General features: G+C 59.7%; 1 protein-coding gene across 2 annotated transcripts; it reads right to left on the minus strand.

Annotated features, from left to right (window-relative positions):
- Positions 1–292: 292 nt before the first annotated feature.
- On the minus strand, positions 293–18,740 carry HID1 (HID1 domain containing). 2 transcript variants are annotated; one of them, XM_032321170.1, is made up of 19 exons: positions 18,510–18,740; positions 12,692–12,841; positions 12,026–12,196; positions 11,393–11,506; positions 10,715–10,821; positions 10,314–10,430; positions 8,453–8,675; positions 8,197–8,253; positions 7,249–7,389; positions 6,992–7,082; positions 6,635–6,786; positions 6,450–6,528; positions 4,866–5,030; positions 3,506–3,733; positions 3,057–3,163; positions 2,468–2,548; positions 1,771–1,862; positions 1,427–1,585; positions 293–1,173 (listed from the first exon to the last, which is right to left on the minus strand). In XM_032321170.1, exons 1-19 carry the CDS (start codon positions 18,573–18,575, stop codon positions 1,110–1,112), a joined length of 2,364 nt encoding a protein of 787 aa, XP_032177061.1. In that variant the 5' UTR covers positions 18,576–18,740; the 3' UTR covers positions 293–1,109. The 2 variants fall into 2 exon arrangements, with proteins under 2 accessions (XP_032177061.1, XP_032177063.1); XM_032321172.1 differs by lacking the exons at positions 293–1,173; positions 1,427–1,585; positions 1,771–1,862; positions 2,468–2,548 and adding an exon at positions 2,555–2,879.
- Between the last annotated feature and the right edge of the window lie 906 nt (positions 18,741–19,646).

The raw sequence follows: 19,646 nt of genomic DNA on the forward strand, positions 1-19,646 counted from the left end.
TTTCCGTGGCTTCCTGGGGCCAGCAGAGCCCCGTGGGGGCCTTCAGAAGGCTGAGAGGCCAGCCTCTCTCCTCTCCTCCATGGGCTCTTTCTCTGGGTGGCCATAGCCCCGGGGGCCACGTGCTGGGTAAGAGAGAACAATCCTCCATTTTTCCACCTAAGAAAATGACAAATGCTGGTTTCTGGGCCGATGTGGAGGGCCCTCTGGGGTCTGATTCTGGGAAGCAGAAGCCCCAGCTCACCTGAAGATCAAAGCCAGGGCCAGCCCCTCCCCCACAAGCACAGAGAGCCAGGACGTGGAGGGGGTGGTTTATTGTGTGAAGAGGCCGATTGTACAGAGCAAAGATTGTACTGACACAGGTAGGGTGGGGGATACCCAGAGGGCAGAGCTGGAGGATGGAGGGGTGGTACCCTGTTCCCTCTGGCCCCCAGTCACCCGGGCAGTGGGCAGGGGCAGGGAGGATGGAACGGCTCCCTCCACACCCTCTACCCCCATTACTGGGTAACAGGGAGTCAGGCTATATCCAATGACCAGGGAGAATACAGCAGGAGACCCTCAACACCCCGCTCCAAACCCCTAAAATGGATGCGGTCCCCTAGACTGGCTTCTGCAGTCTCCGAGCCCTCCGTTTCCTCAAGCAGCCCGGCCACCCTTTTCCTCCTCCAGGCCCGGCAGCAAACTGGGCCTGGACGAGGTCGTTTCAGGGTAGGAGGCATGGGAGGGCGCCCCTGCCCGGGTGCCGCAAGGGACAGCCCACAGCTCCCTGCTGGGTGACCCATGAGGGCTCAGTGACCTGGAGGCCTCTGGGGATGATGGGCCGGGTCTTGAGCGGGGAGCCAGAGGGAGGTGGGGGCTCTGGCCAGGGCCTGCAGCCCTGGAGATGGGAGGCTCCTGGGAGTCCAGCCCTCGGGGGTAGGGGTGGGGTGATCAGAACCTGTCCCCACCAACCCAGCCCCCAGGGGCCTTTAGGGCCTGCCACCCGGGACTCAGCCCGTCCGCCAGCCCCAGCTCTGGCTGTGGCAACCTAAAGCCTAGAAGAGTGGGTCGGGGAGCATCAGGGGCCCGGGCCCCCCACTCCTCTGGTCCCGGCCCCTGCTGGGCTTCCGTCCTCACACCCGCTGGATCTCAAACAGCTTCACATCCGTGTCGTACCAGACAGGCGGGTCCACATTCCTGCGGAGGGAGCGGGCTATCACGGGGCTGCCGGGAGACCTTCCAGAAAAGACTGAGGAGGACCACCTAGGGGCTTGTCGGGCCCAAACCCCTTCCATCCTGATGCTCCCCCCACCCCCACCGGCAGTGGGTGCCCACCCTCAACTAGACAAGACCACCCTGGCTGATCCTCTTGACACGAACCCCACTATCATGGAGGGACCCAGAGCTGAGGCCCCCCCTGAGCAGACCCTTGGGGGAACGCCGAACCCACCTCAGATAGATGACGCCCCACATGTAGGTGCGGAACCACATGGCCGTGCCTGAGTTGGCCTGGTACTTGCGGATGAGGATGGGGTGCGGCACAGGGAGCAGCCCCACCAGGGTGCCGTGCTGCAGGAACCTCAGGATCTCTGACTCATCCGTCAGGCCCCTGCCGGCAAGAGGGGGCGGTTGCCCGTGATGTGGGAAAACCCACGCTGAAAGTCAAGGGGAAGCACGGGGGGGGCCCGTGCGCCCAGCCACACCCTGCCCAAGCCAGGGCTTGCCCCGCCCGCAGAGCCCACCTGGGGCTCCTGTCCGCCACCCCCAGCCCCCCAGCCCCCGCCCTGGGCTCACTTGTCGATGCAGATCTTTTCCACCTGGGGAACCAGCACTTGGAGCAGCCTCATGATGGTCTGCAGCGGCAGCTTTGACTTCCAAGAGAGAACCTGAGGGAGCGAGCGGGCCTCCTGGGGCTGGGAAAGCAGCCCCCACGGACAGCGGGAGAGGCCTGACCCCTGACCCAGAACCACAGTCTCCCCACGGCAGCAAGTGTCCCCGCGCACCACAGCAAGGGCCTGGCACAGGGCAGTGCCCACGAACAGTGACTTAAGTTATTCACACTAAGAGCTGTGGCTTCTCACGAGGCATACGCTATGTGCCAAAAACTGTCCCCATGGAGCCTCACAATGGCGTGACCAAATAGGACCTGTGGCCCGTGGAAGGGCAATCAGTAGTGACCACGGACACACATGAGGAAGTGGACAAGTGTCTTGGGGAAAGAAGCTGGAAAGGAAAGTTGAGTAAGAAAGCCAGCACCGTGGGCCGCTGAAGCTCACCCCTGTAGCAGAAGTCTGGGACAGTGTAGACTGGGGGTGGGGGTGGGGAGCAACCGGACCAGAGGCCAAGGTCACCCCGCTGGAGTAACCCAGAGCCTGGCTCCCAGGCCGGTGTTTTAATTTGCACACATTCCCATCTGAGCCTTGATGGAGCTGTTCCTGGCGCCAGAAGCCCCTGTCCACCCCATCTCAGAGCCATCCGCCCGAACCCTCACCCATTCCGATGTTGGGTTCCACTGCCCACTGGCTGATGCGCTGGATAGCCGCCGCTGCTCCCGCCACGCCTGCTCGGGCTCCTGGTCCCAGGGAAGGGATGGGAGTGAGGGGTGGAAGGAACGGGTGCAGAGTGGGGACAGAGGCGGGAGGCAGCCCTGCTTCCCAGTCCCTCCCACAGCCTGCAATCCAGGAGGCAACAGAGGCCTCCCTACTGGCTCCTGCCGGTGGGGGGCTCGCTCCCAGCAGAGGGGACAGCCCAGCCCAGCACCCTTTGCCCTGGGCCCCAAGCCCTGCCCGACCCAGCCCAGCCCGATGACAGGTTTAGGGCCAGGGGCTGACTGGGCTGGTCGGGTAAAGGCCAGCTCCGCGGAGATAAGGCTGATGGATGAGGGGTCTGAAGGCCAAGGAAGCCTGGGACCGGTAAACAAGGGAGAAGTCCGTGAAAGCAGCCCCCCGCATGTCCTGGGCACAGGGTTCCTGCCCTCTGCTGCAGGGGACCCCGGAATGCCCTGGCCCAGCCCAACGGCAGAGGCCAGGGAAAAAGGGAAGTCCCAGTGTCACCCCACTGCAGGAGTCCCCGTCGCCCACCTCCGCGGCCGGGCTGCCCTCTGCCGAGCTCTGCTGCGACATGGGCTCCAGGGATCGCAAGGTGCCGTCCTCTGACACCTGGGACTTCTCCGTCAGCTTGTCAATGCCTGGGGGAGGGGGTGTGAAGACACCTGCCACAGGGCCCTTCTGAGAAAGCACCTGCATTGGGCCCCATGAGCCCCCCTCCTTTCCCCCACTCACTTTAGCCATGCCTGATCCCCCCCACATGCAGTTCTGAGGCCCCAACCCCCCCCATACCCAGCACCAAACTAGCCTTCCTGGGCCTCCCAATATCCCCTCCCCATCCCCTCAGCTTCCCAACCCAGTCCATGCCCTTTGCCAGAGATGGGAGGGCATCCCAGAGACCCTGCCAGGATGCCAACCAGGCTGGCATCCACATCCACACACACACACACACACACACGCCCCTGCCACCTGCCAGGCCAGACCTGGGGTGGCCACCAGGCTCGTCTTGAGAGTGCCAGGCTCAGCGGGGGCCGCAGGGCGGGAGCCCTCCATGGAGGCGCCCTCCTGTGAGCCAGTTCGGGACAAGGACTCGGGTGGCCGTCGGCGCCGCTGCAAGGCCTTGTGGATGGCAGGGGGGTCGGCGGGCAGGTTGGCCAGCTGGTGGAAGACGCTGCGCTTTCGGATGATGGCGTAGACCAGGTTGGAGTTGCCTGTAAGGAGGGAGCACGCCGCATTCGGGGGGGCCCCCTTGCCTCTCCCTCCGCCTGCCAGGTTTCTGGGAAGGGGGAGTACGGCGGACAGGAGGGTGTCTAACTCCAGGCTGGAGGAGGGCTGGCACGTGGCGGTGTGTGCCGCTGTGGCTACACTGCACTACCTCGTTGGAGAAGAGCTTCTGGGCAGAGCTCCCCCCATGCCGCTCCCCAGTACCTTCCAGAACACCTCACAACCTGGCACTCTAAGGGGTAACCCCAGGAAAGTGGGGCAGGCCCGTCACATCAGAGTCCACCGGGCCAGCTGTCCTGTACTTTGTCTGTGTCCCTGAGCCAGGTCATCAGAGAGGAAGTACGACAGGGCCCGCGCTCCTGAATTCCCTCGACTCTGGGCCTCCAAGGTCCCACCCAGCAATTGGGTCCTGCCTCTCACCACACTGTCTTCTTCCAGTTCAACATCTCACCCCAGGGCCCTTGCATAGGTTGCCCCCAGCCGCACCCCACGGTGCTTTTTCTACCCCACCATACCTCCATTCAGCCCTCACAGATCAGTGGAAACATTATTTTGGAAATAATAGTAACTGCTAAGTCACCAGATACTGTGCTAAACGCTTCTTGTGGCTGATTCCTTACCCTCCCAACACCCTCGGGCATAAGGACTCCAGGACGACTGTTAGAACTGTCTTCCAGCCGAAGACATTAAAGCCTGGAAAGGCTATGTGCCCACAGTCGCAAAAGTGATGAGAGGCAAGGCCCTCGTGACACCAAGCTGTGTGACATGGACAACACCCAGCGGGGTCCCGCTGCCCCGAGCTTCCCTTTCATCTGATGTAAGGTGACCTCTCTGGGTGACCCTCTGTTTAAAGCCTCCCTCCGGGCCTCCATCCCCAGCCGTGAGCTGCACGGGGCAGGGAGCACTCCGCTTTGCTCTCCCCTGTAGCCCCTGCCCCCAGCACTGGCTTGGTATGCAGTTGGTGCTCAATAAACATATGTTGAATGAATAGGGGCCGACAGGGGCAGGGGAAGGCAGAGGGTCCCCCCCTCCTTAGACGGACCGGGAAGGTGACCTTGCGCACGGCCCATCCCAAGTCCCGCCGATGAGGCCCCGCTGGGGCCTGGGCTACCGCCTCACCGTCGAACTGGTACTGAATGATGTTGTTGAAGGCCTCCAGGAGGAAGAACACCAGGTGGTGGTTCTGGGCAGCGGAGAAGAGGAACCAGGTGGTGGAGAAGGCCTCCAGCAGGTGCAACAGCTTGTTGGCGGCCACCATGGACAGGCTCTTGAGGTAGGGGGACACTGCGGGGACGAGCCAGCTCACTCCTGGACCCAGCCATCCCCACATGCCATTGGCCGGAGCACGACTCAGAGCTCCCGCTGCCAAGCCCTCCCTGTCCCTTGCCTAGAAAATCCCCCACAAAGCCCAGAAAACCCAGCCCTCGGAGGCTGAGGCCACACGGGCCACACTCTGTAGAGCTCCAGGAGGCCGTGTGGACCCCCCACCCCGCATCCCTGCACCATGTGGAGAGCCGCACTGTTCCCTGAGCCACTCACACATGGCATCTCGCCCACTCCCCCCGCCATGCTTCTGAAAGGGTGGGGCCGGAGCAGGGGGAACCAGCCCCATTTCATAGACGAGGAAACTGAGACTCAGGTTTGTAAACTCGCCCAGAGATCCCAGTTATAAAATGGACCGGGCAGGGAGACAAACTCTAGATCTTTAAGTCTTTCTGGAATATCAAACTGGAACTGCAATGCTCCACACATCATCAGAAACGTATTTTTTTGGCAGAGCCTGGGAGGGGGAATCCGAGAGATGAGACGTGTGGGGACGAAGGCCTGAAGTCGCATCGGATCGGGGCGCTTCCTGTCTCGCTCTCCCTCCCTCACCAGGCTGGGACAGGGAGAAAAAAGCATCTTCTCGGGTTTTCTGGTTCACAAATGCGTTCTCAGTGCCAGGTACACTCAACCAGTGCTCAGTTAGAATGCGTGAGACCGGCCCAGCGAGCGAAGCAGGAAAGGAAGGCAGGGCTCTGGCCCCGGAGCTCACAGCGCAGCTAGAGCTCTGTCCCACCAACTCGGGACTCCAAAGCACTCCTATCCAGAACCATCCCCACCACAGACCGCCTCCGAAGCCATCCTGCCTCAGCTCACGGCCCCCCACCAGGCTGAGCCCAGCAGGTCAGCCAGCCTGAGCCCCTCCCCTCGGAGGCAGCTGTCCCCAGTCCTGGCTGGAGGGTAGGGTGCCCCCTGCCGCCCAGAGACCACGCCGTCCAAACCTGCGACGTCCAACACAGTAGCCGCGAGCCACTGGAGGCCACTCAACGCTTGAAACATAGCTAGTGCTAACTGAGATGTGCTGCACACGTGAGACACACAACGTTCTGAAGACTGGGTGTCAAAAGAATATGAGATATCCCGGTAATTTTTACAGGGTTATAGGTTGATATGAAGGTATTTTGGATGGTGTGGAATACATAAAATAGATTATAAAATTATTATCACTCCTTCCTTCCTCCTTCCCTCCCTTTCTTCCCTCCTCCCTCCCTTCCTTCCTTCCAATACGGCTACTAGAAAATTGACCAGTACAACGTGGCCGCCATCCCTCCGCTATGGGTCTGGCTACCCGACTGAGCTGTTTGCACCGCGGCAGGCAGGCCTGTGGCCTGGCGCCACCTGGTGGTGATCGCGGGGAAGGCGGGCTCCCAGCACCCCTACCGTTGACCACGATGGTGAGCAGGCAGTCGAACAGGGGCTGCAGCCGCTGGTGACCGCTGGTGATGATCTTGTGGAACACCTGCGCCAGGAGGCAGAAGGGTGGCCGTGGGGTCCCCTCTACCTCCAGACTCAGCCAAAAGGATGCCCCCCATGCCCCCAGGTCCTGGCGGAGGGAGCCCCCTCACCACAATGAGCAGGTCCGCATGGGTACCGGTAAAGACCGGGATGTCCATGGGCACGCGCACCGAGTAGGGCTTGTTCAACCGCACCCCGAAGTTCCGCTCCCCGCTCAGAAGCAACAGGATGAAGACTCCGATGTGCATCAGGCCTACCCGGGCTGCAGCATGGGGTACAGAAGTCAACACACGGGCGGGGGGCGGGGGGGGGGTGCTCCGTAGGAAGGACTGCGGGGCAGGGACCCAACTCAGCAGCACCGGAAGAAGCCCCACCCCGAGCCTCAGCTCCTGGGAGGCAGCGCAGATTGGCCAGACCCACCCCTCTACAGGGAAGCCCCCTGGATCTTACGCCCACCCCAGCCTTACAATGATCCGCTCGGGCATCATTGAGGAAGTAGAGGATGGGGACCAGGATGTCCAGCACATCACTGCTCTTGAGCACAAAGAAGAGGAATTTCTGGAGGGAGGGAGTGAACGGGTGGGCAGAGTCAGAGGGGAGACCCCTCTGCCCCACCCTCTCCCCATCCCGGGAGCCTTCCCAGAGGCTGTCCCCCTCCCGGGCTAGCCAGAGTAGCCGCTCCCCACCGCAGGGCACACCACGGCCCACTAGGCTGGCAGCCCACCTTATTGAAGTCACAGAGCTTCCAAAAGAGGACTAGTAGCTCCTGGTGGAACTGGATCTTCTTGGTGGAGTTGGGCAGGTAGGTCTGGAGCAGGGGGTTGGAGAGCAGCCGGGCTATGCCCTTGAGGATGAACTGGAAGTCCTGAGTCGGGGACAGCAGGGATCTGTCCGGTCTGGCTCCCTCACAAATGCCTCCTCACCCCGTCTCCCCGCCCCCCAAGGCTGGTCCCACCTCTAGAGCCTGAAAGGCCCAGCTTCTGTCATCGGTAGCTGTCCTGAGAAGCCCATTCAGGAAGCTGAGACCAGGGTAGGTCTGGAGGGAACCCCCACCCCTTCCCCAGACCACAGGCCCCCCCATGCTTTAGCAAGGCTGCTCCTAGGGACGCCCCCACACCCACACCCTGAACCGGCCCCTGCCCACCCGGACTGCGTGTGGACAGATGCCATCCCCCACCCTCCCCATCCCCCTGTCACACCAGAGGCACACTCTATGACTCTCAAAGAGCTTTTCACTTACTAAGCACCTCCTACAACAAGACGAGGAAGCAGTTGCGTTCCCATGTTACAGCAGCAGAAGCCAGAGTTCGGGAGCCCAAGAACCTCCCCCAAGGTCACAAGACACAATCTCAGCTCTGCCTGGCCTATAAGTGCACTATCCTTCCCCCCACCAAAACCTGACATCAGCGCCGCCTCCTCCTGGAAGCCTGCCCAGTTGTCCCCACCCAGTTGAGGCCATTAGCCCTCTTCTGCATCTCAAAACCCTCAAAATTCTGCCATCACTATTTCACTTGGGGTGGTCAAGTCCATGGGGACCATGGTTGCTTCCTATAGGGGCCAAGACTCCCTGAACCCCATCTCATCTCCACCCCCTCGCTCCCCTGCAAGGCCATAACCACTGTAGCAGGTGGGCACTGAGAACCCACTGGGGCAAAAGCGGGGTTCCACTCACCTCCTCCCGATGGATGCGGGACAGGTAGTTTACAAACAGGTTTTCGGGTCCTGGAGGCTGCCGAGGGTGGAGCCTGGGATAAGCAGGTGGCTTCACCCCTTGCCCCTACCTTGGGCCTAGGTGGTGGCAGCAGTGCCCCCTCGGACCTCCCCAGGCTACCACGAGGTGCCCGCTGGGTACCCCTTGCCCAGCTCTGCTAAGGAGAGTGCCCAAGCCCGGCGGGGCGAGCTGCCTTCCCCGCCACTCCCATCCTTACATCCGCGTCATCCATGGCCGTGCCTGTCGTGGTGCCGTCCACGGTGGGGCTGGCGCTGGTGGCACTGTCGTGGTCCAAGGTGACGATGAGCACCTGGGCCGCCTCCTCCACCAGGGGTTCCCGGTAGTCGGAGAAGAGTAGGTGGTTGTAGGGGATCCCGTAGCCCACAGGGTCATAGGCACACACGGTGTTGAGAAGGGAGGTAAACAGGGGGAGCGCGTGTCTGCAGTAGAAGAGGAAGGAGGCTTGGAGACCACCCCCCAGGGGGCCGCCCCTCCCTCGAAAAGGGTTCAGCGCTAGCCCCAGGCTGGGGGCCAGAGAGCAGAACCAGGCTCATCCCTCCCTGAGGAAAAGAGACCTCTCCTTATCCTGGCCTGCCTCCGGGTCCCAGGCCAGGCTAGGCCAGGGGCAGAGGAATTTATACCAAGAGCGGGGCAGCCAGTTATGGGGGAAATCATGCGCACACCCCTTAGATTTTCCGCCAAGGGCTAAAGCCTATTAAAAACAAATTATAAGACTATGTTTAGAGCAGTTTTAGGTTCACAGCAAATATCACGAGGAAGGAACAGAGACTGCCCTGTGCCCCCACCCCCTCCCACGCACAGTCTCCCCCACTACTGACATCCCACAGTGGAGTGGCTCGTGTTATAATCAACGGACCTACTCGGACCCATAATTTACATTAGAGTCCACTGTGGTCTCTGAGGGGCAGGGGTACCCTCCTCTGGGGCTTCAAAGCGGGGGGCTGGAGTCCCCCAGGGAGGGGGGCTTCCCCTCGGGGAGTGGAGCATGTGCTGGATCCCCCAGTTCCCAGGCCAGAGACTGACATCATTGAGATCTGTAAGATGTCAGGGTTCAAGCTCCTTATCTTACAGGCAAGGAAACTGAGACCCGGAGAGGTTAAGTGAGTGGCAAAGCGTGGCCGTTTGCCTGATAACACTGGTGAGAGGAAAAAAAAATACAAAAACCCAAAACCCTGGCCAGATTTGGATTGTGGCTGGAGGAGGGAGTCTCTGCGCTTCCCTTCTCTTCTTTGGCGTGGGGAGGGGGGAGTTGGGCAGAGGGCCATTGAAACCTGAAGGGCATGGTATGCCATGCAGGAAGGAAGAAGCTGAGCCATGACCATGGTTGGGGGGGGGGCGGGGGGGGGCGATGCGCACTAATTCCCATGCCTGCCGCAGGGCCTTGGGCACAGCTGCTGTCGTGGGGCTGGAGCACCCGTAGGTGCTTTACACATTCAGTCCCGCCCTGTGACACCCCCAGAGCCCAGGAGCGCCCCCGTGTGGCCCAGGCTTCCCCACCCTCCAGGGTGGTCCTTACGCCCTCTCTCTATGCAGCCCTGCCCCAGACAAGCCTCAGGGAGCCCCTGAGAGCTCGCAAGGAGGCTGGTCTGAACCGAGATGGGTTGTGACTGTAAAACTACACAACGGATTCTGAAAACTTCGCATGAAAAGGGAATGTAAAACCTCTCTGTAATTTTGCATCTCGAGTATATGTTAAATACTAGTATTTGCTGTATATTGGGTTAAGTGAAATGTTAAAATGAATTTCACTCGTTTCTTTTTTACTTTTCTCATGTCACCGCTAGAAATGTTCAACTTCTGTTGACACCAGCATATGTGGTTTCCATTCTATTTCTGCTGGACAGCACAGCTCTGGATGGAGGACCCAGGTACTGGCCGGTCACCTAGGGCTTCCTCCTGGGGGACACTGGACCCGGGGCATAACGAGGGCTGTTAAGTTACAAGCCATCACCACCAGGGGGCACCACCTCCCCCTCAACTAAGACTCCAGGATGGTGAGCGACCTCTGGGGCTGCCTGGAGAAGGAGAAGAATGGAAGAAAGGCCAGAGGCCCTCACCTGTTCTCCGTGGAACAAAAGAACTGCACCCACGGGTTGGTGCTGCCACTGTCCGGAGCTGGGGGCAGGTACATGGCCTCAGAGAAGCATGTCAGCAGCAGTTTCAACAGCTCCATCCTTGAGGGGGAGGGTATGGGAGGGGGTTCAGTACCTGAAGATCTCCATTCTTCTCTAGGAGGGCGTGCCCACCCTGCCTAGCTCCAGCACAAGTCCATGAAACAGAATGACCCCATTTTCTCCCTGTCAGGCTGCTGCGGGGTCACGAGTGGATTGGGTCTCCTCGAAAGACCCCACGCATGGTTCCCTCTCTGAGCCAGGGAGTCGCGGGGGCCGGGGGGGGGGGGGTGGGGCAGGCCTGGAGTCCAGCTACACTGTGGGCTCTGGATCCAAGCAAAACTCACCGGTTCAGGTCATGGATGTAGTTGGGCTGGGGGGAGTGAGCAAAGCCCACACCAGCCTCCCAAATGTATTCACAGCTGTCCAGGGAGTGGACGTCCTCCGCTGAGTCCTGGGGACACGGTCCGGGGGCGATCAGGCTGGGGGTGTCCCAGTCCCCCCACCATCGTCCCTGGGGGCAGAGACCCTCATATTCCCCTAAAGACAGCCCCTCAAAATGTCCCTGGTGATAATGCACGAGGGAAGAAATGAATGTTCTCAACCTCTTGAAAGCTAATTTTTCTTCTCTGGTTCTTTTATTTGCTCAGTCCAGCTTGGGGCAGGGAGAGGTAGAGAGGGAGAGGAGTGGAATTGGGTGCACCTGGTGGTATGTGGGGGTGGGAGGGCAGAGAACACTGAAGGTCAAGTCCATGGGCCCATAGGAAGTGAGCAGGCCAGACCTGCTGGGTCCAAGCCCCACCCCCACCCCCCACTGCCCAGGCGAGGACAATGGGTGCTTGTGCTCAGACTCCCGGATAGAGGGGGCAGGGCCAGGCACCAGCTGGCTCCTCTCCAGCTGTGTCATTCACCCGCCCCTTCCCAGGCAGCCCCTGCCCCCATGGGGTCCTGCCTAAGGGAACTTCAACCCCTAACCCAGGACCAAAGCCCGCCCAGCTCAAAGGTGGGAGATCGGGGGCTCTCACCACAGTGCTCCTGCGGTGGCTCTGGACAGTGAAATCTGGACAGAAGAGGAGGTCGGCGATGGCCAGGAGCAGGGACTCAGCCAGGGGCCGGGCGTTCTCACCATCATCGTCTCCCTGCTCAGGATATAGCACAGGCCGCCTCAGTGGTCACGGGAGAAGTGGCCCCAGGACTTGGGAGTTGGAAGGGGCTTGGATCTGGGCCCAGGCAGGCAGTCATGGGCAGAAGGATGAAGGAAGACACAGAAGGAAAAGGAATAGATTCCCAACCACCCCAAACCTCCTAAAGCAGAAGAGGGCCGGGGCCCAGGAAGAAACCTCCCCACGGGCTGGAAGGAGCCAGGCCAGGTCCCGAAAACTCTAGAGCCTCGGGCCTGCTGGGAATCACTGGGGTCCTACCCTCACCCAGTTGCCTGGAGATAAACCGAGGGAGAGCGCCCAGCTGCCCTGCCCCCGTGTCTGCCCAGCTGAAGGGGCAGACACGCATGTGGGAGACGCCTCGGCCACAACCCGCATTCCCCTTCCCCTGTACTTCCCAAACCCCACAAGAGATTTGGAGGAATGTGACGGGCCCTGAACGGGTTCCCTCCGTCTCGCCACATCCTTCCCATGAGCCCCACAGCCAGGCCCACAGACCCCTGCTCGTCCTGCCCCGGGCACTGTGGACCAGAAGAAGCCCCTCCAGTCAGGGTCCTCGAAGATGTAGGGCAGCACTCGGGTGAGAAGCCGGCTGCAGTTCAGGACAATCTGCTTCTCCTTCTCCGAATGGCAGCCGCTCTCGGCTCCCTGCACCAGCTTCTCCACGGCCTGTGGGGACAGGGTGGGGAGCGGAGACATTGCGCTTGTCACCAGGATGGGTACCCCAGGCTTCAGAGGGGGAGAGGCAGACAGGGTCAGCCAGCCCAGGGGGATGGGAAGCGGGTCAGAGAGCAGCCTAGGGCATCCCCCCGAGAGCCCAGCCCACCGCTCACTGGCTGCGACCTCGCTAAGTGGCCACCTGTCAGAGTCTGTTTCCTTGTCTCTGGTGTCATGAACTCTGGCTCACTGTACAGGGTGAGCCGAAGGAGCTGATGTGCGGAAGCCCTCAAAGAGGGTGGCTGCCAGGATCTCCTCCCCCTCAGAGCCCAGCCAGTGGGGACAAGTGGATACAGCCAGGGGACTGCCCAGACCTGGACAGGTGGGCTGTCATGGGAGCCTGCTCTCTGGGTCCGCAGGGCTGAGCCAGCGCGTCATGGGGAGGGTGGGAAACGGCTCCGCAGGCTCCGCAGGGAGCAGCCGCCGGGCCAAGTGCCTTGCGCTCACCTTGTAGCACAGAGTGGCCAGATTGGAGGGTGACTCCTCCCGCACGGCCCGGATCTCTGCCGCCGGCACCAGCGCGAAGACGTCCTGCACTGACGTGGCCGTGTCTGCCCAGAACTGGTCCCAAAAGGCATCATCGGTGGCTTCCACGGGCTGGGGGAGGGGAGCCGTGTGTCCAGAGTTGTTATATAATCCCTCTCCAACTGGCCCACAGTTTGCCCAGTCTGTAGATGAAGGAGCCTTAAAAGGGAAGGCACAGCACCCCTATTCCATCCCTGCTGGCGCACAGGGGCCCTCCTATGGCGGGGGGAGGGGGGACAGTCTTCAACCTTTGTGAGCCTCTGCTGGTAGAGGCAGGCAGGAGACACTTGGCACAGATGTCAGAAGTCGGCCAACCACTGAGTTTGGCAGAAAAAGCCTAACTCAGTCCCCAAGGGATGGGGTAAGTCAGCATCCTCCTCTGGCCGCGCCTCCCCACCCAGGGACCCCCCCCACAGGCCATGCTGCTAGGTCAAGTGCCTGGGGGCCAGACCCAGGTTTTGCCCCTCCCCAAAGGAAGAAGACAAGGAGATATGTGCTCATTTCACCTAAGACCACCTTCACCATCCCCCCACGCCCCAGCTTCCACCCTCTCCTTGCACACCCAACAGGTGCCCGAGCTAAAGGAGCCAACCCCTGCGGCTCTCTGACTGCACCTGCTCCCCCCGGAGCCCACTGCCAGTGCTGCTGTTCAGGCCACTCTTGCCAAGGCCCCACCTCCAAATTTACCTCAAACCTGCGTCCACACCTCACCAAAGGCACTGTTCCCTTTACAAAGACCTTCGGGACTCCCTGCTGCCTGCAGGATTGGGCCCGACTGGCAGCCAAGATCTTATCTAACATGCTTACATGCACGCACACATGCACACACATATGCACACATACACACTGCACATGCGAACATGCACACCTATATTTGCTATCCCTGCAACACAACGCTGTCGCCACTTCTCTTTGCCTTTGATTGGACTGTCCCCTCTTCCCCGCAGGCCCATCCTTCTAATGCATTCCCAAGTCCCACCAGTCTTATGGAGACCATACGCCGTATGCACACTTGTGCCTTTTGAATCATACGGACAGTCGCATAGGGAGCCAGTTTGAATCATAAGCTCCACTTGAAGACATCCTTCCTAAGGAAATGACCAGAGAGGTGCACATAGAAGGAGGATTGCTGATGTGTTGTTGTCGATAAAAGCAAGAAGCTGGAAGGAACCCAAATAACCAGAAAGCAGGGAACACTCAAAAAGTTAGGGCCCGGGGCGCCTGAGTGGCTCAGTGGGTTAAAGCCTCTGCCTCCGGCTCAGGTCATGATCCCAGGGTCCTGGGATCGAGCCCCGCATCGGGCTCTCTGCTCAGCAGGGAGCCTGCTTCCTCCTCTCTCTCTCTCTGCCTGCCTCTCTGCCTACTTGTGATCTCTGTCTGTCAAATAAATAAATAAAATCTTTGGAAAAAAAAAAAAGTTAGGGCCCTTTCATAGACTGGAATATTATGCAAACACCAGCGCCATGTTGCCAAAGACTCCTGATGAATGAAGAATGATCACGGTACAACCCTGGGTGAAAAAGATGAGCTGTGACACGAACTACACGATGGCCATGATCTTTGCTAAATTATATAGTCATAGAAGTCTGAATGAAAGTGACAGAATGCTCACAGCGATTCTCTCTCTGGGTTGGTTTTATTTTTTTACTTGTATTTTTCTGCAAACACATATATAACTATTTTTTTAAGATTTTATTCATTTATTTGACAGAGATCACAAGTAGGCAGAGAAGCAGGCAGAGAGAGAGAGGAGGAAGCGGGCTCCCTGCTGAGTAGAGAGCCCGATTCGGGGCTCCATCCCAGGACCCTGGGATCACGACCTAAGCCGAAGGCAGAGGCTTTAACCCACTGAGCCACCCAGGTGCCCCTATTAACTATTTTTTCCTTTTGAATGTTCACCTGCTAAGAGGCCAGGGTGTCCAGGCACTCTTCCAAACAGCAGCCCTGCAGAAGACCCCTGGTCTCCATCAACCTGGCCGCCTCCCTTCTCTGGAAAGGTCATACAGGCACTGCTTCCTACAAATCCACACACAGGATACTCTATCATAAAAACATATACATATATATAGTGTTTAAGAATAACTCTGTCCTGGGGCGCCTGGGTGGCTCCGTCGGCTAATTGTTTGCCTTCGTCTCAGGTCATGATCCCAGAATCCTGGGCTCCTTGCTCAGTGGGGAGCCTGCTTCTCCCTCTCCCTCTGCCTGCTGCTCCCCCTGCTTGTGCTCTCTCTATCAAAGAAATAAATAAAATCTTTTAAAATAATAATAATAATAAATGTTCTCTGAAGCCCCTTCTTCCCAGAATTCTCCCCGATCTCTGGACTGACAGGCTTGTTCCCACCCTGGAACCCTGCTCCCCTCCCCAACCTCCGTCACTCATTCAAGGCCCTGACTCCGGGGGTCTCAACGCACTTGCCTTGAGGCCCCAGTACCCCCACCGGCCCTTCTTCCCTGACCCTGCAGCTGGGGCCGATGGCAGATGCACAGCCAATTTGTTCAGGGAAAGGCTGTCCTTAGTCCCAGAGATGCCTTCAACCCAGTCACTGGGCAGACCTGAGCACCAGTGGGGCTGTCCAAACTCAGGACTGGCTCTGAAAGCTTCACCAAGGTCCAGGTGTAACCTCGCCCACTCTCCAAGCAATGCCCCCACTTCAAGCTACAGGATAGCAAGTGGCCATGGCCCGCAGGACAGACCTAGTACCATGGCCTGCTGGGTCCCAGAACTGGTAGAGCAAGTTAGCTGGGGACAAGAACAAAGGCCAAAGGAGGGGCCTAGGGCTAGGGTTTGCTGGCCTCAGCCAAGGCAGCCCTCTAACAGTCCCTGGGGTCAAGGGGTACCATCCCCTAGTGTGGGTGGCCAGGGCTGGGGTGGAGAAGGACATCCTAGAAAACCTGGGGTCATCTCTGGGAAACTCCCCATCTCTGACAATCCCCCCCCTTCCTGGTAGCCCCTACCCCTTAAATGGGCAGAAACTCATCTGAGCACCAGTGGACTTGACCTCTGGCCTAGTTCATTAGGCAAGTGTCACCTAGGGACCGAATTCCAAACGAGGAGAGAGACTTAAAAGGAGACTTAGGAGGCCCCAGGCTAGCCCAGCTGAGAAGCCAGAGGACAGTCTCAGCTCTCCAGCTCCCACTACGGCCCAGACGCTTCAGCCTGGTGCCCGTCACCTGGCTGTCCTAGGCTGGCCTGATGCTGCAGGTGTTGACCAGGGTCACTAGAGCCCCTTGGGCTTCTGAGGGGAGAAACATGGCTCAGCTCCTGTCCCAGGTACCCGTGCTGGACCCCATACAACCCAAAGAAGCTTTTAAAATCCAAGCCAGTTTGTTTGAAAAGAGTATTTCTGCTGCAGATGCGACGGCCCATGCAACCAGGGCACAGGGACTGAGCTACTCAGGTGGGAAAACAGATATTCTTACCCAAGCTTTGCCAGCACCTGCTCAAGCCACACCAGCTTGGGAGTGCAGCTGTATCTTTTGAACTTTCTGAGGGGTGAGGGGGAGCAAGGGACCATAGTGCTCTTGCCTGCTGAGGGTGAACTGTTCAGGAGGGCCGTGTCACCACAGCATTCCCCCCCCCACACACACACACACATACGTGCACACATATAACACAGACCCACCAGGTCTCACCCTGCCTACAGCAGAGAGTCTCCAGAAAAGGCAGGATCTAAGAGAGGGTCCCACCCACCCCAGGGAAGGTCCGGGAAACAGCCCAAACAGCTCAGCCTCAGGACCAGGATCACGTCTAGCCCAAGGCAGGAAGAAAACAGGATGCAGCGCAGGAAGGCAGGGCAGGCCCAGCAGCAGCAGCTCATGCCCAGGCCACAGGAAAAGGCTCTGGGTCTGCTTGTCTGCTGCCCAGAACATCTGTATTCATGGCAGAGCCCCTAAGGGTCTAAGACTGGAGGACACCCTGTGGACAGCTGGCCTGAATCCCCTTGGAGACACTGAGTGGCAAGGTCTGGAAAGACCGTCTGGGATCTGTTCTTCCTCTGTGGTCCAAGCCAGGTCACTACAAAGGACAGAGGCTCGAGGGTCTCTCCCTGCAGCCAGCCTGGTTCTCTTCCCACCTGCAGGGCTCCTGTGGTCTCTGGAGGGAGATCCAGCCTGGTATCTGGTTCCTGTCCTCAGCTGGGAAGCAGCACAGCACCAGCTCAGTCACCTCCATAACAGGCCTGCAGCCAGGGAAGCCGGAGGCACACTGCATTTTGGGGAGAAGGCCAGTGCAGGTAGGAATCTAGTCCACCCAGATCCTTTGGGACCTGGCTGAGCTAGTCCTGCTGGGCTGGCCAAAAGGACCCTGCCCGCTGAGCCAACAGCCCGTAGTTCATGCCTCCAACATGTTTCCTTCCCCAGGTAGGTAAACATGGGAGCCTCCCTCTTGCCTCTCCCTGTGGCCTCACATTGAGGGGCTGGCCCACCTGCCACCCACAGACCTAGAAGCCCCATCCCAAAAGAGCCAAGTGCTAGAACTAACCAGGAGCCATTAAGAAAGTGGCGAGAAGCAAAGTCTGGTTTCTGTCAAACACCTCTTACTGGGGAATGGACTTTCCAGAGGCCTGGGCAATGCCAGGCGCCTGACCTTTCTCTTGTGGGAACAAGAGAGAGGAGGACCAGAGATCTGGCCTCTGGAGCTGCGATCAGCTGGCTGTGAGAAGACGGACCCCTCCATCCCACTCTAACTGCCAAGAGCAAGAGAGCCCTGGGGGTAAGGGTAAGAGGAAAGTCCCAGAGGGCAGCAGGTCCTGACTCCCTTGAAAGTGGGGGACCTGGAGAGTCAGGGCTGGGCGAGTCTGTGGCCAGAGCAGTGTAGTTCAAGGGGTAAAGACAGAGGGGTAGGCAGGGAAGGAGATGGGTGCTGTGTGTTGGGAGCAAAGAGGTGGCCTCTGTGCCACTCCTGAACTCAGGGGAGCGTATGGGCTGAAAGACACCCCCAGACCCCACACCAGTCAGTCAAAGACAACCTGGAGGGTTCTCAGCCCTGACCCAGAGAACAGAGGGTACCAGAAAACACAGCCATCCCTACTGCTGGGCCTCAGAGGAGGAGCCCCCTGGAGGGTGGTCCCCGGCTGGGAAACTGGACTCCACGGGCCGGGGAACAGTTCCCTTTGCTAGGCTGCAGCGCCGCTTGCCACTCTTTGCATGTTCTCAGGAAGACCTCGGCCTTCCCTGGCTGTGGCCATCGACCTGGGCCCAGCGAGGCCGCTGCCACCGCGCACCAGCTGTTTCCCGGACCCGGTAGGCGCCGGCCCGGCTTTGTTTGCATTGAATCAGCCGGGTCTGTGCGTCCAGGAATCGCGGGCAATGAGCGCCCGGGAGGGGAGCAGGGAGCGGGGTGGGGGGGTGGGTGGGGGCGGGAGTGGGGGGTGAGGCTGAAGATGCGGAGCTGGAGGGGCGAGAGCGGGGGAGAGGTGGGGGGAGGCGGCGGGACAGGTGATGGACAGCAGCGATGCAGGCTCAGGGAGTAGGCACACGTCAGCCTAAGGTGGCAGCAGCGGCTTCGGGCAGAGAGATATTCCCGGGAGAGGAGGCTGAGGGTGAGGAGCTAGGGTTAGGGGATGAAGCCCTAGGGTACAGGCCAACGGGCCCCGCTCCGGCCCTGGCTTCAGCGTCACCCTGCAGGCCAGTCGGTCCCCCATCTCCTCACCAGCCAAGTTCGCACAGCGCCCCCCCTACCCCAGCCCTGCCCAGCCCCCAGCCCCGCAGGTGGATGGGGAGGCCAGGGCCCCGGTCGCACCTGCGTCTTGGTGGTGAGCTGGATCACCGCCTTTCGGAAATTCAGCTTAGAGTCGGCCGACCCCATAGCGCTGGAGCCCGCTCCGGCCCGGCCCCGGCCCCGACTCCCGCCCCGGCCCCGGCTCCGGCTCCGGCTCCGGTTCCAGCTCCACGGCCCCCGCTGCTCTCGCAGAAGAGGAGCGGCGCACCCCGCCTGCCCGCTCGGCGTCGGCCCCGCCCCCGCTGGGCTCCGCCCTCACGTGGCTCCGCCCCCGCACCTGCCGCGCCCCGCACCGCCCACTCCAGGCGCCGGGAGTCAGCTCCCGGGATCCACTAGGGCCGCCCACCCGGCGTCCTTCTCAGCTGCGCCGGGTGCCTCCGCGCCCTCCCCTCGGAGCGTAGTCCCGGTTACATCTCTCCCATTTCCACTCAGGGGCCCGCAACCCTCCCAACCTCGCGTTCCCCGCCCCTATCCCCACCATTGGTCCCCAGGCCACCCTGGGCCCATACTTTCTCAGCCAGCCCTCTCAGAGCTTCTTCCTTGTCAACCCCTGTCCTCCCCATCCCCCTACGCCTCCCCCACCTCCTTTTTTTTTTTTTTTTTTCCCCCTTGGAGCATCTGCTTTCTTGGTTCCCTTTTACTGACCTGTCAAACCCACATCACCAGACAGCCTCGCTGTTTTTGTTTTTGTTTTTTCCCAGCCACAAGCCCCAGGCTCCAGGAGAGCAGCTCCCTGGTCGGATGAGAGTGGGAGGTCCCTCGGAGTCCCACAACTTCTTTCTGGCCAGCTGTATTCCCTGAGAGTCCTGTTAAGTCCATCTATTTCAACAAATGTGTTGCGGAACTGGTATTCACTAACACTGTGTCAAAGACGGGGACATAGAGGTCTTAAGTCACAGGCCTGTCTCTTAAAAGCAATTAGCTTGGGAAAGAAACAAGGAAAGAATTAACCGTTTCTCAGCCGAGTGAGCCTTTATAGAGGCAAATAAATGATATTATTGATAATGATGATGATATGAGGACAGTATCTCTAACCCAACAGTAACCTAACAGTATCTCTAACCCAACAAAAATCTACCTCTGAGGTAGATTCACCCCGTTTCACAGCAGGGGAAATTGAAGTTCAAGGCAGTTACATTATTTGCCCAAAGTCACACA

This window comes from Mustela erminea, chromosome 18 (assembly GCF_009829155.1).
Source record: "Mustela erminea isolate mMusErm1 chromosome 18, mMusErm1.Pri, whole genome shotgun sequence".
Classification (NCBI taxonomy): domain Eukaryota; kingdom Metazoa; phylum Chordata; class Mammalia; order Carnivora; family Mustelidae; genus Mustela; species Mustela erminea.